The sequence below is a fragment of the Pteropus vampyrus genome, unplaced genomic scaffold (assembly GCF_000151845.1).
Source record: "Pteropus vampyrus isolate Shadow unplaced genomic scaffold, Pvam_2.0 Scaffold572, whole genome shotgun sequence".
Lineage (NCBI taxonomy): Eukaryota > Metazoa > Chordata > Mammalia > Chiroptera > Pteropodidae > Pteropus > Pteropus vampyrus.
The window spans coordinates 934,532-957,746 of NW_011889353.1; the positions used below are offsets into that span (position 1 = coordinate 934,532).

General features: G+C 42.4%; 1 protein-coding gene across 10 annotated transcripts; it reads left to right on the forward strand.

Annotated features, from left to right (window-relative positions):
- The first annotated feature begins 14,418 nt into the window (after nt 1-14,418).
- Nucleotides 14,419-21,872, forward strand: RBM12B (RNA binding motif protein 12B). Of its 10 annotated transcripts, none has more exons than XM_023525593.1 (5): nt 14,422-14,580; nt 16,641-16,710; nt 17,667-17,765; nt 17,855-17,901; nt 18,453-21,872. In XM_023525593.1, exon 5 carries the CDS (start codon nt 18,481-18,483, stop codon nt 21,253-21,255), a length of 2,775 nt encoding a protein of 924 aa, XP_023381361.1. In that variant the 5' UTR covers nt 14,422-14,580; nt 16,641-16,710; nt 17,667-17,765; nt 17,855-17,901; nt 18,453-18,480; the 3' UTR covers nt 21,256-21,872. The 10 variants fall into 10 exon arrangements, with proteins under 10 accessions (XP_011382694.1, XP_023381361.1, XP_011382692.1 ...); XM_023525592.1 differs by lacking the exon at nt 14,422-14,580 and adding an exon at nt 14,636-14,824; XM_011384392.2 differs by lacking the exon at nt 16,641-16,710 and having other exon boundaries at nt 14,419-14,580.
- The last annotated feature ends 1,343 nt before the right edge of the window (nt 21,873-23,215 follow it).

Genomic DNA, 23,215 nt, shown 5'->3' on the forward strand with positions numbered 1-23,215 from the left:
GCTAGCTCATTGTGCTGATCAAATTCCCCAGAAAGAGTCTTCTCCCTAGAGGATTTAAGCCTGGCTGCCAGGTGTAGTGGAGAAACAGGGTGTGAGTTTCATCATTCAGTTTCATCATTCACATAATGTCCTTCTTTTATATATAGAACCCCTGATCTTATCTGTATCTATTGTCCCCTAGTCATACTTTCTCCAGACTATAAACCTTCCATTATCTGCTCTAGTGGGGGAGAGATAGGTTTCTTGGTACTTGAAGGAAAGAGACTTAAGTGCGTCTTTAGTGCTTTATTAATTGATGTTCCACCAATTCTGTTTTCACTTTTTTCCTCCAACAGAAAATTTTGAGGGCTCCTGAGCCTTTGAGGACTTATTTGGTGCATATCGGGTTGCTTCTTAGCTTTCTTTTCCACTGTCAATGTAGGATTCAACCTTTCATGGCAGAAATTAACACCTATTCACCTGCTTCCTGCTTATAAAGTTTTATGGCTATTGCCTCCGACCCTATTATCTTCATTCTTATCAGTTTTTGCATCTTTGGAACGTTTCTTTTCTGTTATTTTAGCAGGATTTCTGGAAGGAGTGGGAGTAAATACCTATGTCCAAACTGTCACCTTAAACTAGAAATCAAAATAACCTATTAACCTGTCTTCACACACATAGTCTTGCCACCCTCTAATCCATTCTCCATATAACAGCTGGAGTAATCTTTTGAAATGCAAGTATGTCACCTGTCTGCTTAAAATAGTTCACTGTTTTTCCAGTGGAGAGCTCAAAGTCTTTAACATGAACTGTAACCCCCAGCAGGATTTGCCTTCTTCCTACAGCCTCTCACTGTCCTGTGTGGTATTGTGCATTCCACCCACACTGGTCTTTCAGTTCTCTGAATGCTTCTAAGCCTGTGCACTTCTCTGCCTGCTCCCCACCCACTTCCTAGCAGTTTCCCTTTACGTTGTAAACTGTTTTCCTTTTAGCTCATATCACTTATTTAGGAAACTCCTCCTGCTTTTTGTAACCAGTCCAGGCCCTCCTGGAAATACATGAAATACTCTCACAGCACCACGTATGTCCCTTTTATAGATCTTATCCCTGCTATAAATTTACATTTAGTTGAATCGTTCTTTCATTAGTTTTATTTTCTCTCCTCAAGGACCATACAATTTTTGTTCAGAATTGTCGCCTTAGCACCTGGAATTGTGTATAATACATTGTAAGCATTTAATACACATTTGTTGCAATGGAAAAGAATAAATCAAACTTGCTTCATTTCCTCATTCTCTAATTTATTGTCAACTTCCAAACTCTAAACTGCTGAGGGTGTTATGGCGCAAACGATTCTAAGACCCACGGAGCCAATTGAGAATAATTATAAGCCTTTATTAGCCGGCCGGCGACTGACTCTCTACCACGCAGTGTTAGAGGAGATCAGCCCTAAGATTCCAGAAGAGGCAGCTTATAAAGCCTCCAACTACATCCTTGAATAAGCAGATTACAAGAAGCAGAAGTTAGCCTTTAATGTTTTGTACAAAGATAAATGTATCCAGGGGACTCTCAGATCAAACAGGGCCTAGTAGACAGTTTTATCATCTGCACCTTGGAATGTTGTGCTTCTCCTGGGGCTGGCGCCTGGGAATATCACCTCCCTGAAACTGGAGAATTTCTACTTTTACATTCCCCACTGGTTTTCGAAGAGAAATCAAATCATTGATTTTCTGACTTGGAGTGGTTGATAGTTTGTTATGAAGACCATGAATTTTACTGCCTGGACCCACTTTCTGACATAGGCAGTTATCCAATTAATTAGACAGGGGCCAAATAGCAACCCCAGAAATACCAGCATTAGGGGTCCTGTGATGGAGTAAGCAGTGTAGTTAACCAAGGGGATCCATTGAACAGGTTCTCATACCAAGACCCTGTCCGCTGACGTTGTTCTTCTCTGTCACGGAGTCTCTGTCTGACCAGGGCTAAACTATCTCTAATAATACCTGAATGATTAGCGCAGAAACAGCAGATTTCATCCAGAGCCACGCAGAGACCTCTCTGTTTCAGGAAGAGGAGATCCAGTCCTCTCCTGTTCTGTAAGACTACCTCTGCTAGGAAGTTTACGGAAGTCTCTAGGTGAGAAACCGATGTCTCTAAGTCTTGTAAGTCCTTGTCCACTTGTTGATTCAGGGTCAGGTAGTTAGAATCCCCCGTTACTAAGGCTGCCGCTCCAACAGCGGTTGATCCTGCCACACGTAGGCCTACTAGTGCAGGTACTAGGATAGGCGCCCTCTTCGCAATGTGATGGTCTATGTACTGGAAATGTTCGCGGCCCCCTTCCCTGGAGTAGAAATACACTTGAGGGATAACGTGAACTAGTACATAGAAGCCATATGTCCCCTGGGACCAGTAGTTGGAGCTGATACAGGGGGTTAGACTGGTATTACAGGCAAACCAGGTGCCTTGTGGGGCAACTAAGTAAAACGGAGGAGTGTGTCCGTGGGAGTGATGCTGTCACAATTCTGGGCATAGGGTGAGGTGCTTAAGGGATAGCTAGTAGAGTGGATACAAGTGCCCTGGCCTTGTAAGTCTCCCAGAGTGAGCTTGGGGGCCCTACCACAAGGGCACGAAGTGCTGCTATTGCTTACTGCAATATTCCTAATCTGGTGAGTAGAATTTCCAAAAGCAGCAGTAGCTCCGAGCCCTACATAGTATGGTGGGGCCGGGTTCAAGCAAAACCAGCAATCACTGGTGATATTAGGGTTAGTCTGATTAACGAAACCAAAAACTGCATCTAGCATACTTAACACCGGATTGGGGAGTTGTGGTGGCCTCGGGATGGTCTGAATAGTGGGGGTGGTGGGGGCAGCACTTTCCAAGTAGTTAAGGGGCAGAGGTAGTCCCTTTGGAGGCGTGGGTTGAGGTAGAGATGGCAGGGGCAAAGGGATCAAGGGGTTTAGTAGGTGATTGGGTCCTATCGGTAGAGGTGAGAAGGCGGTTTACCTGCTGCTGTACAGTGATGAGTATACCAGGATCAACTCCCGATACATATAAGTGAAGGCCCCATGTTTTCCCTGTAGTCCAGGCCTGTGCATTCCATTGTTTTACAGTGAGAGTTGCAGGGTACAGCTTCCTAGGTTAGTACATACAGACTGAATAGGGCGGCTGAGAGATATGTAATGATCTCTCCCACCCAGTTCACTCTCCCACGGTGCGATTGTTTCGCAGCCCCAAGAGGCACAATAATATTCATTTGGCTTAGCACATGTGGGGCTTCCTTCCTGAGGACACGTATAAAGCTGTGTTCCTTGAAGGCCTTTTTCCATAGCGAGGTTTCTGCACCATATGGCGATGACCAGAGTTGGCCCCTTGCCTTATAGTGAGCTTTGCCAGGCTGCCTGAGGATGGCACATAGATCTACATTGAAAATAGGTTGGCTAGAGGTCTTCGCTATGGAAATAGGAACGCCCGTCTCGGTTCTAGTTAACTCCCGTCTATACACTTGGGGCCCGTAAGGATTGCGGGAGTGACAGTGAGTGACATGTAGGAAGATAGAGACAATTAAGGTGGTCCAGTCCAAACCTTTGAAAGTCTTATCTTTAGTGGGTCCTCTGACCGATGCAGGGTCCATTGTTCTGATGTCTGTGGTGGATGCTCAGCCTTGATCCTAGTATGGTGAATCCAATGACAGCGCCCAGCTACCTTGACTGCGGTGGGTATTGTGAAGATGACAGGGAAAGGTCCGTCCCAGCGGGGCTCAAGAGAAGCAAGCTGTACCTTCTTTACCCAGATCCAATTGCCTGGAGTGTGGTTGTGTGGCTGGACTGGATGCTGAGCGGTTGTTCTGGTGGCAGAGACCAGTTGGTGGGTTTCCTGCTGTGCGAGATAGAGGGCCTGCAAAGACTTAAGCAGTGAAAAATTATGAACTTCTGTTAGCTTTTCTTCCCCTAACTTGGGAAGGAGAGGTGGGTGTCTTCCAAACATTATTTCATAAGGCGTGATTCCCTTATAATAGAGTGTGCACCGTGCCCTTAACAGGACAAAGGGGAGGAGACTCACCCAGTTTTCGCCAGTTTCCAGCTCGAACTTAGTTAAGGTTTCTTTCAAGGTTCTGTTCATTCTTTTTACTTGTCCTGAACTCTGAGGCCTATAAATGCAATGCAATTTCCAATTGATTTCTAGCACCTTTGCTAGAGATTGGCTGGTCTGGGCGATGAATGCCGGGCCGTTGTCGGACCCCAGTGTTATGGGCAGGCCAAATCGAGGCACTATTTCTGAGACTAATTTCTTTGCTACTCTTGAGCTGTCTCCTGCTTGATGGGGAAGGCTTCAGTCCATCCTGAGAAAGTGTCAATGAATACAAGAAATACTTGAATCCGAAGGTTCCTGGGCTGACCTCAGTGAAATCCAACTCCCAATGTTCCCCCAGTGCCTGACCACGAAGTCTCGTCCCTTGTTGTATTTCCTTGAAGGGCCCTGGATTCACTTGTGCGCAGATGTGGCACCGGGCTGATACCTGCTTGGCTATTGTTGCAGCCCCAGAATGTAATAGTCTCTTTTCATCAGTTCAACTAACTTGGTCCCTCTCAAGTGAGTGCTCTGGTGAACCTGGGTTATAAGGTCTCGGCCCAAGGCCTCAGGTACTACAATGCGGCCGTCTGGGAGCCTAACCTACCCAGTAGATTCCTCTTTGCCTCCCAGCTTGTTGCATAGTTCAACTTCCCCTGGAGTGTAGGTAGGGGTGTCCATTAGCACCCTGGCCGGTAGGGCCAGCAGAATGTCAATTGGCCCCACTGGTTTTGGGGTAGCCTCCTTTGCTGTTTGATTAGCGAAGGAGTTGCCTTGTGCTACCTCAGAGCCCGAGTTCTGCTGCCCTGGGCAGTGGATGATTGCCACTTTCTTTGGCAGCCAAATTGCCTCAAGCAGGGCTAGTATTTCTTCCTCATTCTTAATTTCTTTTCCTCCCGAGGTCAGTAGCCCCCTTTCCTTATATAACGCCCCATGTACATGTGCCGTGGCAAAGGCATACCTGCTGTCCGTGTAGATGTTAACAGTCTTGTTTTCCCCCCACTGCAGAGCTTGTTCAGCCCGCTGAGATGAAGTTCCATGGCTTAGGGCTTGTGCCCAGATGACAGTTTCAGTGGTAACCACTGCAGCCCCGGCATACCTGAGTCCTTCTGAGACGAAGCTACTCCCATCCGTAAATAGAGTAGAGTCCGGGTTCAGCCAAGGGCTGTCTGTCAGGTCTGGTCTGGTGCAGGTGACGTTCTCTAGGACCTCAAGGCAGTCATGCAGGGGTTGGTGAGGGTCATTGTCAGGCAGTAGGGTGGCTGGGTTGAGTGCAGCAGTTTTCAGGATCCGTATGTGAGGTGAGTTGAGAAGCAGGACCTGATACTGGGTGATTCGAGCATTGGAAATCCACCGGTCCGGCGGACTGCGAAGCATTGACTCAACTGTGTGTGGGGTGATGATCTGGAGGGTCTGTCCTAGTGTCAATTTTAGGACTTCCTTAATGAGGATTGCAGTGGCAGCGATTGCCCTCAAACAGTTGGGCCATCCTGCTGCCACGTAGTCCAATCTTTTGGAGAGGTATGCAGCTGGTCGCTGCCAGGGTCCTAGGGTCTTTGTCAGGACTCCTTTAGCAATTCCCTGCACATCGGTAACAAAGAACTGGAATGGCTTTTCCAGGTTGGGCAGGGCTAATGCAGGGGCTGTGGTTAGGGCTGCCTTCAGGGCTTCAAATGCTTCCCTTTCTTCCTTTCCACAGGCTAGGTCCTCTCCTTTCCCTCCGGTACTGGTGTACAGAGGCTTAGGTGTTTCTGTGAACCCCGGAATCCAAAGCCTGCAGTAACCTATTGCTCCCAGGAGCTCTCGAACCTGTTGCTTGGTGCACGGCTGGGGTATCCTCAGAATAGCCTCGATCCGACTAGAGGACAGGGTCCTTTTTCCTTTCTGTAGATTGTACCCTAGGTACGCTGCTTGGGGAGTGCAAAGTTGAGCCTTCTTAGCAGACACCCGATACCCATTCTTGTCTAACTCCTGGAGTAGGTCCTCAGTAGCCTGTTTACACTCTAATTCTGTTTCAGCCGCTAGCAAAAGATCATCAACATATTGTAGAAGTACTACCTCTGGGTGCCTCTGGTGGAATTCAACTAAGTCCTGACTTAGGGCTTCATCGAATTGGAGAATTCTTGAAGCCCTGAGGCAATTGAGTCCAAGTCAACTTTCCTAAGTAAAGTCTGTCTGGGTCTTCCCATTCAAAAGCAAAGATGGGCTGGCTAGCTTTGGCCAGCGGCAGAGTAAAGAAGGCATCCTTCAGATCTAGGACAGTAAATACTTGATGACTTGCGGGTAGTTGGCTGAGAAGAGTGTAAGGGTAGGGGACTGTCGGGTGGATGGTCTCAACTTGCTTATTAACCTCCCTGAGATCCTGGACAGGCCAGTAGTCATGGGTGCCGGGCTTCTGTACTGGGAGCAAGGGAGTGTTCCAGGGGGAGTGGCAGGGAACTAAGACTCCTGCCTCCCTCAACCTTCGAATATGGACAGCAATACCCGCTCGGGCCTTCTGACTGACAGGGTATTGACGTACCTGGGCTGGAGTAGCTGAGCTGGACAGAGTCACTCTAATAGGAAAATGATGTGCTTCCAAGCTGGGGGGATTTGTTTCTGCCCAGACACCAGGAATCTTTTGTTGGAATTCAGTTAATAGGGGATTTGTAGGTAAGGCTCACGGCTAGTTTATTAGGGGCTCCTCTAGCAATAGGTATTCCCTAAACAATGGGCAGGTGAATAGAATGGTTGGTGGGCCTGACCCAACGGTCAGTTCAGTATGCCCTTTCTTGAAGGAAATTGTGGCCTGTAACTTCTGTAGCAAGTTTCTACCCAGCAGCAGGCATGGGCATTCTGGCATAACTAGAAATGAATGGGTAATTGTTCCTTTTCCCAGATCTGTTATCCTGGCTTGGGTCCAAGGGTAAGATTTCCCTTGTCCAGTGGCCCCTTGTAAAGTGTATTTTCCTTTGAGAGTGGGCCTTGGGCGCTCTGTAGGACAGAGTAGGTAGCTCCTGTGCCTACCAAGAAGTTCACAGGCTTGCCCCCGACTTGTAAAGTTACCCTGGGCTCCCGGGGGCTTATAATGTAAGAGCCCCGACCTCCTCATTCTGCGTCATCGAAGAGGACGAGGGGAGCCTTCTTCTTGGGGGGCTCGTCCTTTTTCAGGGCACTCATTCTTCCAATGTCTCTTTTTCTTGCAGTATGCGCATTGGTCCTTCTTTAGCTCGACTCTCCGAGGTCCACTGTTCGCTCTGGGTGCCTGTTCCTGGCCTCTGCCTTTTCCTGTCAGTCCCTTTGGATTGGCTCCTTGCATGGTTGCAAGCAGGACTTTGGTCATCTTCTTGGTCTGTGCTATATTTACCTCATCTCTATTGTTGAATACTCGTTGGGCTCTCTCGACCAGTTCAGACAGGTTCTTTTCTTCAAACCCTTCCATCCTCTGCAGTTTCTTTCTAATATCCAGGACCGACTGACTGACAAAGGCTAAATTCACAGCCCTCCTATTATTAGAGTCCTCTGGGTCAATAGGGGTATATAACCGGTACAACTCTAAAAGTTGTTCCAGGAAAGCCGGTGATTCATCCTTAGTTTGGATGACCTCACTTACCTTAGATAAGTTAATGGGTCGTCGGGCAGCAGACTGGAGGCCCTGGAGCAGAAGCTGACAATACCGTTGGAGAGCCTCCTTACCTTAGTCGGTGTTGGGGTTCCAAGGCGGACGGGTTTTAGGGAAAACATACTGGATGCGGGCTGGATCGGTGGAAGGCTGCCCATTGGGCTCTAATACCATCCTTACACCTCCCTCGGGATTCGTTCCCGCTCCTCTGAGGTAAACAGGACCTGGAGAAGTTGCTGACAATCATCCTAAGTCGGCTGGTGGGTAAAGAAAATAGTCTCTAGGAGAGAGATTAATCTCTGAGGTTTCTCTGAGAATGAGAGGTTCTGGTGTTTCCAATTGTATAAATCGCTGGTGGAGAAAGGGACATAGACCATGAATGGCCTCTGGGTTTCTCCCCCAACCGGGGGTGCCAATTGCTGGAGCGGGGCCAGGATTGCTGCCTGGTTCGAGGAATTAGGAGCAGAGTCAGGGTCTTGTGGGGGCCGATACACATCTCCAGTGCGGGTATGGGGAGGGCTCCAGAGAGATTTTGCCTCCCGGCTGGACGGAGACAAGAATGGGTTACGAGGGGAATAAGGGGGAGGAGTAGTGATCTCCGGGTCCTCAGGGAGTTTCTGTAAGACAGGGTAAAGAGAGTTAGGTGTCTGTCCAGATGGTTTCTCCTTTTGCCCCTTCGGTGCTGAGAGAAGGATAGGTTTGGGAGTCGCCCTTGACTCTTGACCACAGCGGCAGCCCTTCAAGTACTTGGGGGCATCAGAAACAATATCGACCCACAAATCGATATATGGAGCCTGATCAGGGTGGCCAGGATCTCTGTAGATGATATCCCGCACCCGAAAGGCTGCTTGCAGGTCGAGCGACTCTTCTGATGGCCACCCTGTTCCAAATGTGGGCTACTCCAACTGGCAGAACCTTTGGAGGTTGAAGGGAGTGACATTATCTCCATAGGCTTGGGCTTGTCTCTTAGAATCCTTAAATTGGTTAAGGAGTCACTGCAGGGGGGTAGGACGATTTGAGGAGGAAGCCTGACCCATATTAGAGAAAATCCCCACAAAAGCCAAATAAGCCAGGGCTAGGATCAGCCTCTGACCTAACGTCCAGTCGGGCAGGGCCACGGAGGCCAGACCTAAGGAAAGAATCAAACTAAGTAAACTTATGAAGGCTAAAGCAATAAGAGGGTAACAGTACATTCGGCTGGTCCAGACAGACAGACACAATACAGACAGTCAAGACAAACTACAGGTGACACAAAATGCTAGCGCACCAGAAAACTGAATACCTGGAGTCAAGTCTGACATCTCAGACTTTGACCGGACTAGGGAAATATTGCTGCGTCCAGCCTTTCACTAGTTCTCTTTAGGGCCCACCGACAGACAGATCCAAGCGCAGTCTACTTATCTGTGAAGCTGCTCCAGATGGCTCGTGCCCAATTGTTACAGAATTAAACCTTTTTGTCCACCTGCCCTCCTGGGCGAGTCTGCCTGGTGTCCGGTGCTGAGGAACGTCTCTCAGCGGCCGTCCCCTGGACGGGCAGGTCCTCGCCCAAGGCGGCCGGAGCCGCGGGTCTTAGGAGAGCTCCCCTCTGGAGAGATCTCGCTGGGGCCTCCAAATGTTATGGTGCAAACAATTCTAAGACCTATGGGGCCAATTGAAATTAATTATGAGCCTTTATTAGCCGGCTGGCGACTGACTCTCTACTACGCAGTGTTAGAGGAGATCAGCCCTGAGCTTCCAGAAGAGGCAGCTTATAACTACATCCTTGAATCAGCAGATTACAAGAAGCAGAAGTTAGCCGTTAACGTTTTGTACAAAGATAAATGTATCCGGGGGACTCTCAGATCAAACGGGACCTATTTTAGACAATTTTATCATCTGCACCTTGGAATGTTGTGCTTCTCCTGGGGCTGGCACTTGGCGATACCACCTCCCTGAAACTGGAGAATTTCCACTTTTACAAGGGGCCATAGGACCGATGTGGGTTAGACCTGAACCACAAGGCCTCTGGTTGTAGTCCTAAGGAACAGAATTTTTTGTGTCCATACAACAGGTGTCAAGCAGAGTACCATGCACCAGCTGCCAATCCCAGGAGAAGACTCCAAACACTTCTGCTCATTGTAACTTGTTATTGATGCAGGACAGGGCAAATTTCCCTGAGTTGATGCGGAGAGACCAAGCCCTGCACAGAGAGAAAAGGGTCCTTTGGCAGAGAGTGAAGAAATAATTCAACACACACACCAAAGTTAGAGTCAAAAGGAAAGTTTATTGGAAAAGGAGTAACACTCCACAGAGCGTGGTCTCCTCTCAGAGGCAGAGTGAGTGAGACAATGAGAGACAGAGAAAAAGCATTGAGAGGGACCTGAGTGTTCAGGGAATTCAGTTTATATGCCATCATGAAAACCTATTCATTTTAGAGAACAGAGAGAAAACTAAGTTTCTAGAACAGCAAAACAGAAGTCCATACCTAAACATGGTAACCACACCAAGCCATGGCCAGTCTGTGGCTCTGCCTGGGCAATTAGCCAGCCTCCCCGAGTGTATTACCACGACTAGAGCACTATCTACCTCCGGAATGATTTTGGTATCAGACAGTTTTCAGCTGCACTTCCTAGCTATTCAACATCTACAAGAACAGTTATGTATCACTTGGTCTCAGAGTTCTTCAATCTTATCAATTGCCACAACCTTCATCCCTCTTGCAGACCTTGACTTTTATTTAATTCAACTAGTATTTATTGAGCATAGACTGTGTGTTAAGCACCTTGTTTAAGGCTCATGAAAGACAAAGGTGAAGAACAGTTCTCTTTCCTCAAGAAGTTCATACCAGCAGAAGAGACAGTACCCATAATACAGGCCTCTTATGAGGACTAAGTAAAATGATGCTTGCAAAGCACTTAGCACAATCCCTAACAAACACACAAAAAAAACTCCAGTATATTTTAGAAATCAAGAAATCTGGCTCAGAAATCAGAATACCATAGTTCCAAACCTAACTCTGTCACTTGGAAGTTATGCCTCTTTAGTTTCTAAACCTCTCTATGCCTCGATTTTTTTCACCTGCTGAATGAACATGACAAAAGCAGAGTTATTGTGTAGCCAAAATGATCACACACACACACACACACACACACACACACACACACACACACACACACACACACACACATTAAAGGCACATAATGAAGCACCAACAAAGGCATAACATGAAATCTTAAATGTTGCTCTGATGGCCTGTATAATTCTTTCCTATTTTTCCTCTGCAGTGGTCCTCAGAGGCACATCCTGAGGTAAATGGGTGTCTCATCTTCATGGTGGAAAGGTGGAGAAGATTGAGATCCTGAACATTCTATTAATGCTATACCTTAACAAAAGAGGCATGCAGAAAGGGTACTGTATAAAATCTTTGTGTTTTACTGATAAGATGACGCTTTGGCATCCCCAAATCTTAGTGTGGAAACCATTTCTAGTAAAGAGTCAGGACCACACATGAAACAGAATGTCTCCTTCTGCGTAAATTTCTTTTCTCTGGGTTCCATCCAACCTCAGGAATATAAAACAAAAGAAAGAAGCAAGAGGAAGACCTAAAAATTTACAAAGAAATTCTAAAGAGAGAAGAGAACAAACAGAAAAGAGAGAATCCAGAAGACCTTGTTTTGGAAAAGACACTCGGGGAAGCTGGCTAATTGCCCAGGCAGAGCCACAGACTGGCCATGGCTTGGTGTGGTTACCATGTTTAGGGTATGGACTTCTGTTTTGCTGTTCTAGAAACTTAGTTTTCTCTCTGTTCTCTAAAATGAATAGGTTTTCATGATGACACACTAAAAGCTCAAGAAACTATTCAATAACCAGCATACCATGTAATTAAACCCAATTACCTTGACTGTAATTTTTTTAAAATTGTTATAGTGTGGTCATCTGAGAAGGGCAGAGACAGATTATAAAAGACATGCATGAACTATAGTGTCCTGTTTGGAGAAAATCTGTGTGAATAGAAAGGGATAATTATCCCAGAACACCGAAGGAGGCTGGCAATACCTATTTAAACTTGTCCAAGGAAGGCAGTCTAATCTAAGCACACTTCAGATGTGTCTTAAAGTAAGTGTTCATTAAATGATAGCTGTTATTTTTGTTAAGATGGATGAGAATGCTTCTAGGTACCCGTGACTGAGAAACATCTTTTGGGATTAAGTAACTTGTGTTCTATTTCCATGCTTAGCAAACAGCTCTCTGATTATTCAACTTCGTATAGAGAATGTGTATAGCCAGGAAAGTTCTGGTCAGCCTGAGTCCATCTCAGAATCACTTTACTAGTGTTTCTTCTTGTGAATCCATATTGACATTCTAGACCATTGCTTTTATGTACTTTTTAAAGGGAGTCTGCCTCAGAGGACAGAATCCTCTCTCTGCGAAATAGTGTACAGGCATACTTCATTTTATTGCACTTTGCTTTATTGTGCTTCACATATATTATTTATTTAAGAAATACATTTTATAAGGCTATAGCTGCCATACATAGTGATTCTCCTGATGGATCTGGGCAAAGTAAACTGAAAATCTTCTGGAAAGGATTCACCATTCTAGATGCCATTGAGAATATTCATGATTCATGAAGAGATCAAAATATCACATTAACAAGAGTTTGGAGGAAGTTAATTCCAACCTTGTGGATGATTTTGAAGGGTTCAAGACTTCAGTAGAGGAAGTAACCTGTAGACGTGCTGGAAAGAGCAACAGAATTAGAGTTGGAAATGGAGCCTGAAGATGTGACTGAATTGCTACAATTGCATGATAAAACTTCAACGAATGAGGAATTGTTTTTTTATGGGTGAGCAAAGAAAGTGGTTTATTGAGATGAAATATACTCCTTACAAAGATGCTGTGAAGATTGTTGAAATGACAACAAAAGATTTAGAATAGCACATAAACTCAGTTGATAAAGCAGTGGCGGGGTTTGAGAGGATTGACTCCAATTTTGAAAGTAGTTGTGTGCGTATGGGTTGTCAAACAGCATCACATGATACAGACAAACCATTCATGAAAGGAAAAGTCGTTCCACGCAACCAACTTCATTGTTGTCGTATTTTAAGAAATTGTCACAGGCATCTCAACCTTCAACAACCACCACCCTAATCAGTCAGCTGCTAACAACACTGAGGCAAGACCATCCATCAGCAAAAAGAATGCTCAGATGATGGGCAGCATTTTTTAGCAATAAAGTATTTTTTAATTAAGGTATGTACTGTTGTTTTTAGACATAATGTTATTGCACACCTAATAGGCAATAGTATAGTATAAACTACACACAACTTTTATATGCACTGGGAAACCAAAAAATTCATGTGACTTGCTTTATTGTGGTATTTGCTTTATTACAGTGGTCTGGAACAGAACCTGCAATGTTTCTGAGATATGCCTGTAGTATCCTCTGGAAACAAATTACTGTTCAGTTCCTGGCTTGTACAATTTATATAACCTTGGGCAAGCTATGTAATCTCTTATGCTTCAATTTCTCTTATTTGTAAAATAGGAAAAATAATAGTACCTACCTCCAAACGTAGTAAGAATGAGACATTGCATAGGGCCTGGCACATAATAAACCCTCAATAAATATTAGCTTTTAAGTTCAGGTTCCTAAACTTCCAAGGCCAGGACCAAACCCTGGACTGCGGGGAATAATCAAGGTAAATGGTACTTAGTCAATGAGCCTAGCTCCACAAGGTGACATCCTCTACTTGATTATGGATTACCTTGACATTTGAAACAAGTCACTAATACTTAAAAAGGCTCAGATACTTACACGTGGAGTCATTCGACATTTCCAGCACCCCTAAGAGGTAGGTATTATCAGCTCCATTTTACAGATGAGGAAGAGGCATAGAGAGGCTAAGTTATTTGCCCAAGTGGGTATACCGCGGCTCTCACTCCAGGAACTACTTATTATCCACTCGTTAAACTGCCTCTTCATTCTCACAACCATATCATTAAATTAAAGAATGGGTATTTTGCAGTGAGAGAGGGATTGGAAATTCATTTTTGTTATCTGTAACTGTTTTAAAGGTGTGGTTTCTTCTTAGTGAGTTTGACTCCACCTATGCGTACGTAGTTATAAACGTGATGGGCGGCTTTGTTATTTGCGAATAATAAAATTAAACACAGGGTTGATCACCAGCTATTAAAGAGCAGGTATTACAAAACATGCCTGTAATTATGCTTTCCACTTCCCAATTTTCATGCTTGGCCTATCTGGTCTCCTGTTTCAAAACACCAGAAGGTAGGAATAACAAATATATAAAGGCACTTCTGCATGAAGTTATTAATGTCTATGAAATTGAATAAGCATGCATTCATTAAGCCCTCTGGGGATTGGCATTTTCTCCGTGGTCTTTTAGAGTTTACAAAGATCCTTTCATAAGATGCTTACACTACATAGTAACTGTAGTGCTGTAAAGACAGAGAAAACGCCAACTTTTCCCTGCTTTTATATCTCTTCTCTCAACTCCTGGAAATGACGAACGTCTGTCCAGTATTCTAAGGCAGTTACTTATTGAAGCTTCTCAATACAGCAACCAGCATAAGCCAAATTTTGTGCAAGAATCTCTCCTTTAACAGGGGAGGCGATCAGGTTGGCAAACCTGAGCATGCGCAGAAGCTGAGCAAAGCCGGGGCGGGCTGGCGCCTCCCTTCCCCGCCGACTACGGGAAGCGGGTGAGCGTCAAGGCGCGTGCGCAAACGTGGCCGGGGCGCCTGTGGGGGTGGGTTACGCTTGGAGAGCGCATGGGCAAACTGTACGTCCGTTTGTCCGGAGCGGAGGGGAGAGTGGGCGCCATCTTCTTCTAGGCTCACTGAGGGTTCTCTCTATTTGTTCTGGGGAGGCTGCTGCGACGAGGAGTGCCCCCTGCCCCCGGTCTTGTGTGTCCGACTCTGCAGCAGTGGTGTGTGTTTATTGCCAAGTGCGAAGCAGTTACCCTTGGGGCGTCGGAGGTGGGAAGGGGGTTGGTGACGGGGACGGAAGAACAGAGAAAGGCGGGGCTGGCGGTCGCGCCGGGAGCTAGCATAGCTTCTGCCGTTAGGGCACCCTCTTTCCTTGCTGAACACCGACACTCCCGTCATCCTCCATGTGCTGTTGTGTGCGCGCTTCCCAGTTTTCTTGAGAGAAGATCTCGAAGGATTTCATAGGTATTTTCTTTTCCTTTGCTATGTCATCGTAGTCAGTGGTGGCAGGAAAGCGCTGAAGGCCCGGCTTTTTAGGTGTGAGAGGGGCCAAAGTGTTTCAGTTAGATTTGGGAACAGTTCAGCCTGTAGCGAGGTAGGGTGGAATGTTTGCCCTTGGGACGGCGTAACGGAAAGGCACGGATGTTGGGCGGTCCAGGTTAATTTGAAAGCTCATTTTGGCTGAAGGTCTGGCGACAGCATCGGATCGCACGTAGCAACTTTGGCTTGGCGTGAAAAAAGGAAGCTCTGACCCCTGGGAGTCTGGACAAAGGCTTTGGGGTATTGAAGCGAAGCCTTCGGATGATCCCCGTTTGAGAATGATGGATGTTATGGGAAATCCTGTGCCGTGTGGAATCGTCTTCATTTACAGTTCCTCTTGGGGACTGTGTCGTCATGCCTTTGGTTTTCATTTTGACCATCTACATTATAAGGATAAAACGCAGGCCGTCATAAAGAATAATTGTGGACTGGGGTAGATTATTTTCTGCAGGGGAAACTCACACATTTAGAATTTGAATGTGCTTCATCATAACTGAGTTTTCAGAAATAGTCGCAGTTTTCGCTCTCTCACCTTGTCTGGAAATGACTTGTTATTCGCTAGTTAAAATCAGATGGATCTGAAATAATATGTATTTAAATTTAGCCTCCTCCCAGTTTCCCTCTCAGGCTTGATTAGAATATGGACATTTCAATATTGATTGGTGATAGTGGTGATCAAGTGGTATGAACTGGTTAAAACTTTAGCAAAATTATTTAAAACGTTTATTTCAATGACTTGCCCTTAAGTGTGCTTTTAAGGACCTAATTTCATAGGTCAGAGGTTATAACATCACTGTCTTTAAGCCGAGTCACATAATAAATTCATAAGTAGAAAATTTTAAAGTGCAGAGTACTTTAAGAGTATTTTGTGTGTTTAGCTTTTTGTATAATGTTCTAAGAATAGAATTTCTGGGGAATTTGCTTAAGGAAATAACATGGCAACCACAAGAAAGTGCTCATTTTTGAGAGCTGGGCTTTTATAGGTGGTCTCCTAAGTGTGTTATTGTATGGAGTTAAATGGTACATTACCCTACTATCTCAAGAGCAAAAAAGTTTATTAGTTATATTTAACTGTGGCAAATTAGAACAAAATTTTAATTTAGTCTGAATTGGCATTCATGAGATTTGTACTCATGGAACTTAATTACAATGTTTTTAACTTAGGATAAATTACTATAATTTGACATAAAATTATTCCTTGAAACATCCCTAACTTTTCTTGTAGATACATTCATGTTCTCAGGGTAAATTTCTTTTAAATTAAAAAAAATTAGAAGGGAAAAATGAAGTATATCTTAAACGCTGCTTTCTAAAAAATTTTAAAAGTAAAAAAAGGAGCTAAGTCAATTTACATAGGAAGGAGTCTTGGAACTTTAATGTGGACATCTATTCCCGAAGGCAGTTATAGTTTTTGTTAAAGTGTTGGTGTGACTATTAGTTTGTTGAAGGAACTAGGTGTGTACTTGATTTTTTTGGTACTGTGCAGATTTTTTTTTAATAGACTATTTTTTAGAGCAGTTTTTTAGGTTCACAGCATATATTGAGCAGATGATAGAGATTTCTCATATCCCCCCTGCCCTTACATATACTGTGCAAATATTTTAAGAGTAAACCTCATTAATATTTTTAATATTAATTTGGCATTGATAATTCAGTATAGAATGTGCCAAGTAATTTCTTGATATCTTTGTTAGTTTAGCTTGTAGTTTAAAAAGTTTAATCTATGGACCACTTTTCAAAGGAAAATAAACATTGCAGACCTCAAAGAATATGTCTTCAGACCCCACCTTGTGGAAGAGTGGTACCTAAGTGTAAGTACTGAATTAAAGCAACATTTACAAATTAACATAATTTATTAATTTGGCAGGTCTTAATTTGGTAAGACTATTAAATATTATTGTTAGTTCAGGTATCTTTGAAAGTGTTCAATGTGAATTTCCTTAAAGAGATTTTTCAGTAGTTAATACTGATAGCCCTTGAACTTCTAAATTAATATATTTCTATTATATTTTTAAGTTTTCTACATTGTCATTGGGTTTCCTCAGTAGAACCCAGAACAGTTGTTTGAAGTGGAATAAACTTATTAGCATAAGAAGAGCCTCTTTTTAGCTGAACAGTTTTGTTTGGCTTGAGATGAATTTTAATAGTAATTGTCTTTTAATAAAGGGTTTACTGAGTAGTAGTTGAGTTTACGATAAGGAGTGATAGTTGAGATTAGGAATATATTAGTATTTGCCTGCCTTATATTGGAGTCAGGAGATTTGGTTCCATGTTTGGAAGTACGAACTGTATATTTAGAACTTAAAATTGCTTCCAAATGGTAGCCATTGTTTGGATTTTGCTTTAGAAAATGGTTTTTGAATTTGAAACATTAGTGTTCATTTGTTTTGTCATTTGAATGGTTGCCTTTATAATTTAATTTGGTCTTATATTTTGAAAGAGAGGAGACTTGTAAGAGTTGAACATGAGTTAGGTGCTTGGTCTTTCATAGGTGGAAGTTACAGAAAGTTTTTGGGAATTGTTTGGTGTTTTTAAATGTCATTTTACTTGTAGAACAGTTGTCTTTTTAAGTGGATGTTAAATTTATATGCATTTAAATGCACGGATCTTAAATATAGAATTCATTTAGCCTTGAAAAATTTATACATCCATGTAACCAACACTGTAATCAAAATATATCAATCACATTTCTATCACCCCTTTCTTTGTACCATTTCCAGTCAAGTTTAGTTTATAGAAAGTTGTTTTGTTTTTAAATAATTTGCAGATGTCTGCTTGGAAGGATGATTCATTTCCCCTAGGAACAAAGAAGACCATTTTGTAATGCCCACAGTTGTGGTTCCTTATATTGCTTCACTTTTAATAGGTAATTCTGAGGTGAATATCCTAATCTGGCGTTGTTTAAGATCAATTACAGGGTCCGAGGATTAATTATATTTCATTTTCTTTCCACAGTTAAGTTGCTTTTACAGAATTAACAGGTCTCCAAGAAATAATAAAAGGTAAGATATCCAGAGCTTAAGGCTTTTCATAGAGGCTTGACAAAAAAAAAAAATGTGAAGTAGAATAGTACATCTTAGGTACACATGGCTTATGTACTTTATGACTGGCCAGTGATGCTTTAGTGGTAAGCAATTTATTATGAGCAAAAATTATAGAGATGGCTTTTATAACTATGTAAAATTCATCGTGGTAAAATCCACAAAGTTCTCTCTCATGTTTCAGTAGAAGATATGTTTCTTAGTGAGTCTGAAAATAGTTTGGTCTTGTTGTGAAGCAGTACTTGGTAGACTTACAAAGAAGATTTGATATTTCTGTTGTCCATACTGTATAGGATAGGTGATATGAAAATGTATCTTCATAGTAGTTGGTTTATTTGTATATTTAGATGGGAGAAAGTTTATTGTTTTTTTTTGAGAATTAGATACAGTCAGTATTTTTCGAACTTGTATTTTGTTTTCATTTATAAATACTGAAGAAGGTAGGAACCAAGTAATTATTAAGCTTACTTCAAAAATAAGACTTGCTATTATGTGTACCTTTTTGTCTGCAGGTCATTATTGCTGTGGTTTGAGCTCAGCATGGCTGTAGTCATCCGTTTACTGGGGCTTCCTTTTATTGCGGGGCCTGTGGATATTCGTCACTTCTTCACGGGATTGACTATTCCTGATGGAGGAGTGCATATAATTGGAGGGGATGTTGGGGAGGCTTTTATTATTTTTGCAACAGATGAAGATGCAAGACGTGCCATAAGTCGTTCAGGAGGGTTTATCAAGGATTCATCTGTAGAGCTCTTTCTTAGCAGTAAGGCAGAAATGCAGAAGACTATAGAAATGAAAAGAACTGATCGCATAGGAAGAGAGCGACCAGGATCTGGGGCATCTGGGGTTGGCTGCTTATCTAATTTCGTTGAGGGTATTAAAGCAGCAAGTAATTCTGGATATGGCTCTCCGATTAATCAAGATTCTGGGTTTCATACTAATGGTACAGGACATGGTGATTTGAGGCCAAGAAAGACACGGCCACTGAAGGCAGAGAATCCTTACTTGTTTCTACGTGGTTTGCCTTACTTAGTGAATGAAAATGATGTACGTGTCTTTTTCTCTGGTTTGTGTGTGGATGGAGTAATTTTCTTAAAACATCACGATGGCCGAAATAATGGTGATGCCATAGTAAAGTTTGCTTCATGTATTGATGCTTCGGGAGGTCTTAAATGTCATAGAAGTTTTATGGGTTCAAGATTTATAGAAGTAATGCAAGGCTCAGAACAACAGTGGATTGAGTTTGGTGGTAGTGCAATTAAGGAGGGTGATATTCCTTTGAGAACTGAAGAACATTCTCCACTAAGAGGAGTAAATGATAGACATTTTCGGAAACGATCTCATTCAAAATCTCCCAGAAGAACACGTTCTCGTTCCCCTCTTGGATTTTATGTTCACTTAAAAAATCTGTCCCTAAGTATTAACAAGAGAGACTTAAAAAACTTCTTTAAAGATACTGATCTGACTAATGAACAGATTAGGTTTTTATATAAGGATGAAAGAAGAACAAGATATGCCTTTGTGATGTTTAAAACTCTGAAAGACTACAACACTGCTCTGGGTTTACATAAGACTGTTTTACAATATCGTCCAGTTCTTGTTGATCCAGTTTCTAGAAAACAGATGCTGAAGTTCATTGAATGTTATGAAAAGAAAAGACCAGCGTCAATAGAGAAAGAGAGGCTTGGACATGTTTCACAAAAATACTCTCAAGGCTACTCTGGCCAAAAACTGTGCATATATATAAGAAATTTTCCATTTGATGTTACAAAAGTTGAAGTTCAGAAGTTCTTTGCAGACTTTTCTCTTGAGGAGGATGACATTTACTTGCTTTATGATGACAAAGGAGTTGGTTTGGGTGAAGCATTGGTGAAATTCAAATCAGAAGAACAGGCCATGAAGGCAGAACGTTTAAACCGTCGAAGATTCTTGGGGACAGAAGTATTGTTAAGACTTATATCTGAGGCACAAATGCAAGAATTTGGTGTAAACTTACTGCCCACCAAGAGAATGCAAGACCATTCACAGTCGTGTGATAGAGATGACCATTCCCATTCATTTGACTCAAATGATCTACCAGTGTTCACAGTGGGCCTTTCTGAAAACTTTAAACATCAGCAAGAGGACTTGAGGCAACTGGACAACTTCAGGCATACCCAGGGGGATTTCCGACAGCCTGATAGGCGCCCTCCGGAAAACTTTAGACATTCCCCAGAGGACTTCAGGCACCCTTGGGAGGAACATTTCCGGAGGCCTCCTGAAGAGGACTTCAGATGCCCCTGGGAGGAGGACTTCAGGCACCCTAGAGAGGAGGACTGGAGGCGGCCACCTGAGGAGGATTTCAGGCGGCCTCCCAAGGAAGACTTCAGGCGACCCCCTGAAGAAGACTGGCGGTGGCCCCCGGAGAAGGACTGGAGGCGGCCGCATGAGGAAGATTGGAGACGGCCCCATGAGGATGACTTCAGGCGGCTTCCCCAGGCAGAATGGAGGCGACCACCAAAGGAGGACTTCAGGCGACTTTCAGAGGAAGACTTAAGGAAACCTCCCGAGGACTATAGGCATTCTCCTGAGGATTTCAGGTGCTCTCCTGAGGAGGACTTAAGGCGGCTGCCTCCCGAGCACTTCCGGAGGCCGCCCCACGAGCATTTCCGGCGGCCGCCCCAGGAGCATTTCCGGCGGCCGCCTCAGGACCATTTCAGGCGCCCCCTAGAGGAAGATTTCAGGCACCCACCGGATGAAGATTTCAGAGGTCCTCCAGGTGAAGACTTTAGGCACCCTCCTGATAAGGACTTCAGGAGCCCTCAGGAGGAAGATTTTAGATCGCCTTCTGATGAGGACTTTAGGCGGCTCCCGGAGGAAGACCTCAGAGAACCTCTGGAGGAGGACCCTAGACTTCCTGAAGATTTTAGACCTCCTGGTGAGGAGTTTAGGAGCCCACCTGATTTTAGAAGTCATCGCCCTTTTGTGAATTTTGGTCGCCCAGAAGGTGGCAAGTTTGATTTTGGAAAGCGTAATATGGGAAGTTTTCCTGAGGGGAGATTTATGCCTGATCCAAAATTAAATTGTAGTTCAGGTAGAGTAACACCTATTAAGATAATGAATCTTCCATTTAAAGCTAATGTTAATGAAATTCTAGACTTTTTCCATGGTTATAGAATCATACCTGATTCAGTTTCGATACAGTATAATGAGCAAGGATTACCTACAGGAGAAGCCATTGTTGCCATGATAAACTATAATGAAGCTATGGCTGCTATTAAAGATTTAAATGATAGACCAGTTGGCCCGCGCAAAGTGAAGTTAATTTTGCTCTAGAGGGCTTCTAAATTCAGAGTTACTTACCCACAGTATTGGTGCAGTAAAATGCATTTATGTTTTTATAAAAGTGTTTATTTTTAATTATCTATGAAAAGAAACATTTAAAATTTGACCTGTGAATAGAACAAATGTAAATAGTAGAATGTGAGTCTAGTTTTCTTTTGCTTGCAAATTGCCATTTACTTTTTCTAATTTAAAATTATATGTGCTTTCTTTTTGACCGTGGGGGAGAGGACTAATTCCCTGAGTGCATTAATTTTTGTTGATGTCAAGGGTAAACCTCAAGACCTGTATAAAGTAGAGCTGTATTTGGGAAAGATAAATTTTATATTCACTTTTGTTTGCATTCTGTAGTCTACATCTTTTACTCAAAATGTATATGGAAATGGTCAGTAACTGATTGTTCAGGTTTAGCATTTTCATTGCTAATTGCCTGCAGAATTAATGCCCTCTTCCTTGTCTGAGATATTACTGTGTTAAGCCTCTCATTAATAATAGTTCAAAATGAACTGACTGTGAACTTGAAATTTACTTATGTAAAAGGCTTAGGAGATTCTTAGTTTCTATGTTCATAATTTGCTAAGTTTTATAAAAATAAAAAAATTGCAACTGAATAGACCAACTAATTAACTTGTATTTGTATAAAAAAAATAATTACAGCTTTTGTGAAGTTTTTCAATAGCTACGTTAAACAATACTTTTTACATACAGGAGGGACCAAACATTCTATAAGAGTAGAGTGCTATGTATAGTTCAATGGTTTCTCTTCACTATCTCATCAACCAAGATTAACACAAAATACTTAAAAGACCAAAAATAATTTAGGTGCAGAGAGACTTTCATGCTTACGCTGGGAACACCTCATAAATGGATGGATATAGTTTGTGTTTCTAGGAAGAATTTATGGCAATTTTTTATTAGGTTCTCATTTATAATTTCAAAACTTTGTATCAAAAGACTCAGCAACTAAGTACAAAATTTTCGTGAGACTGAATTTGATTTGATATTCAACATTTAGTGTAGACATTTTGCAAATAATTGGATTTGATTTTCTGTATTCATAATGTCTAACAAATATTGGGCTCTTACTATGTGCTATGAAGTATAAGCACTTTACATGCATGATCTCGATATTTTCTAAGAACCATAAAGTATTATTTACCTCTATTTCACAAATGAGATAATGTTTAGAGAGGTTAAATAACTTGCCTAAAGTCATAGCTAGTATATCATGGAGCCAATTTCAACCCCAACTAACCACTGACTTTAGTTCATGCTCTTAACACTTTGCCTACTTTGTTAAATGGTATTTTAATTTTAGTAAGACCAGGCTAAAAATATTTTAAAGAATGAGCTATATTGTCTTCCATTGTTTTAAAAATAGCATTAAAAATAAGATTCATATTTTCAATCATTGTTAAAAGTAACTTAAAAAATTTTTATATCCAAGGTTTGTCTTGGATACTAACATTATATATTGGGTTCTAATTTAAAGTTGTTCATTTTCTCAAACATGATTTGACTTTGGCTTTTTATAGTTGTATAAAACAAAGTCAATTTTTTTCAATTCTGTGATCCAGAGATTTCCCACATTGAGCAAATAACTATAAAATTTGAATTTATATACAGTAGTTGTCAGTTAATAGGATATTGCAGAACTAGAATACTTCGTAAGCCAATTAGTATTTTGGATTAATACTAATAAGTATTTTGGATTAATCTTTAGTGATTTAAAGAAATCTAAGAGAAGCCAAGTTTCTGTGCTTGTTTTTAATAATAGCGAATATCCAGCTTGCTAGTAGAATGAGTAAACTGATAAATTTGGTTCAAAAACTCATCAGTAAGGCTCTTTATAAACTTATAAATAGAATGATAAATATCCAAACTAAGCACAATGAACAAAATAGGAAGAAATGTTTTTAAATGCTCAAAGGTTATATAGATGATTCATTTTGAT

What these genes read in the sequence shown, in the direction of transcription:
- RBM12B (XM_011384392.2), top strand. Translation starts at nt 18,481, where the DNA reads ATGGCTGTAGTCATCCGTTTACTGGGGCTTCCTTTTATTGCGGGGCCT.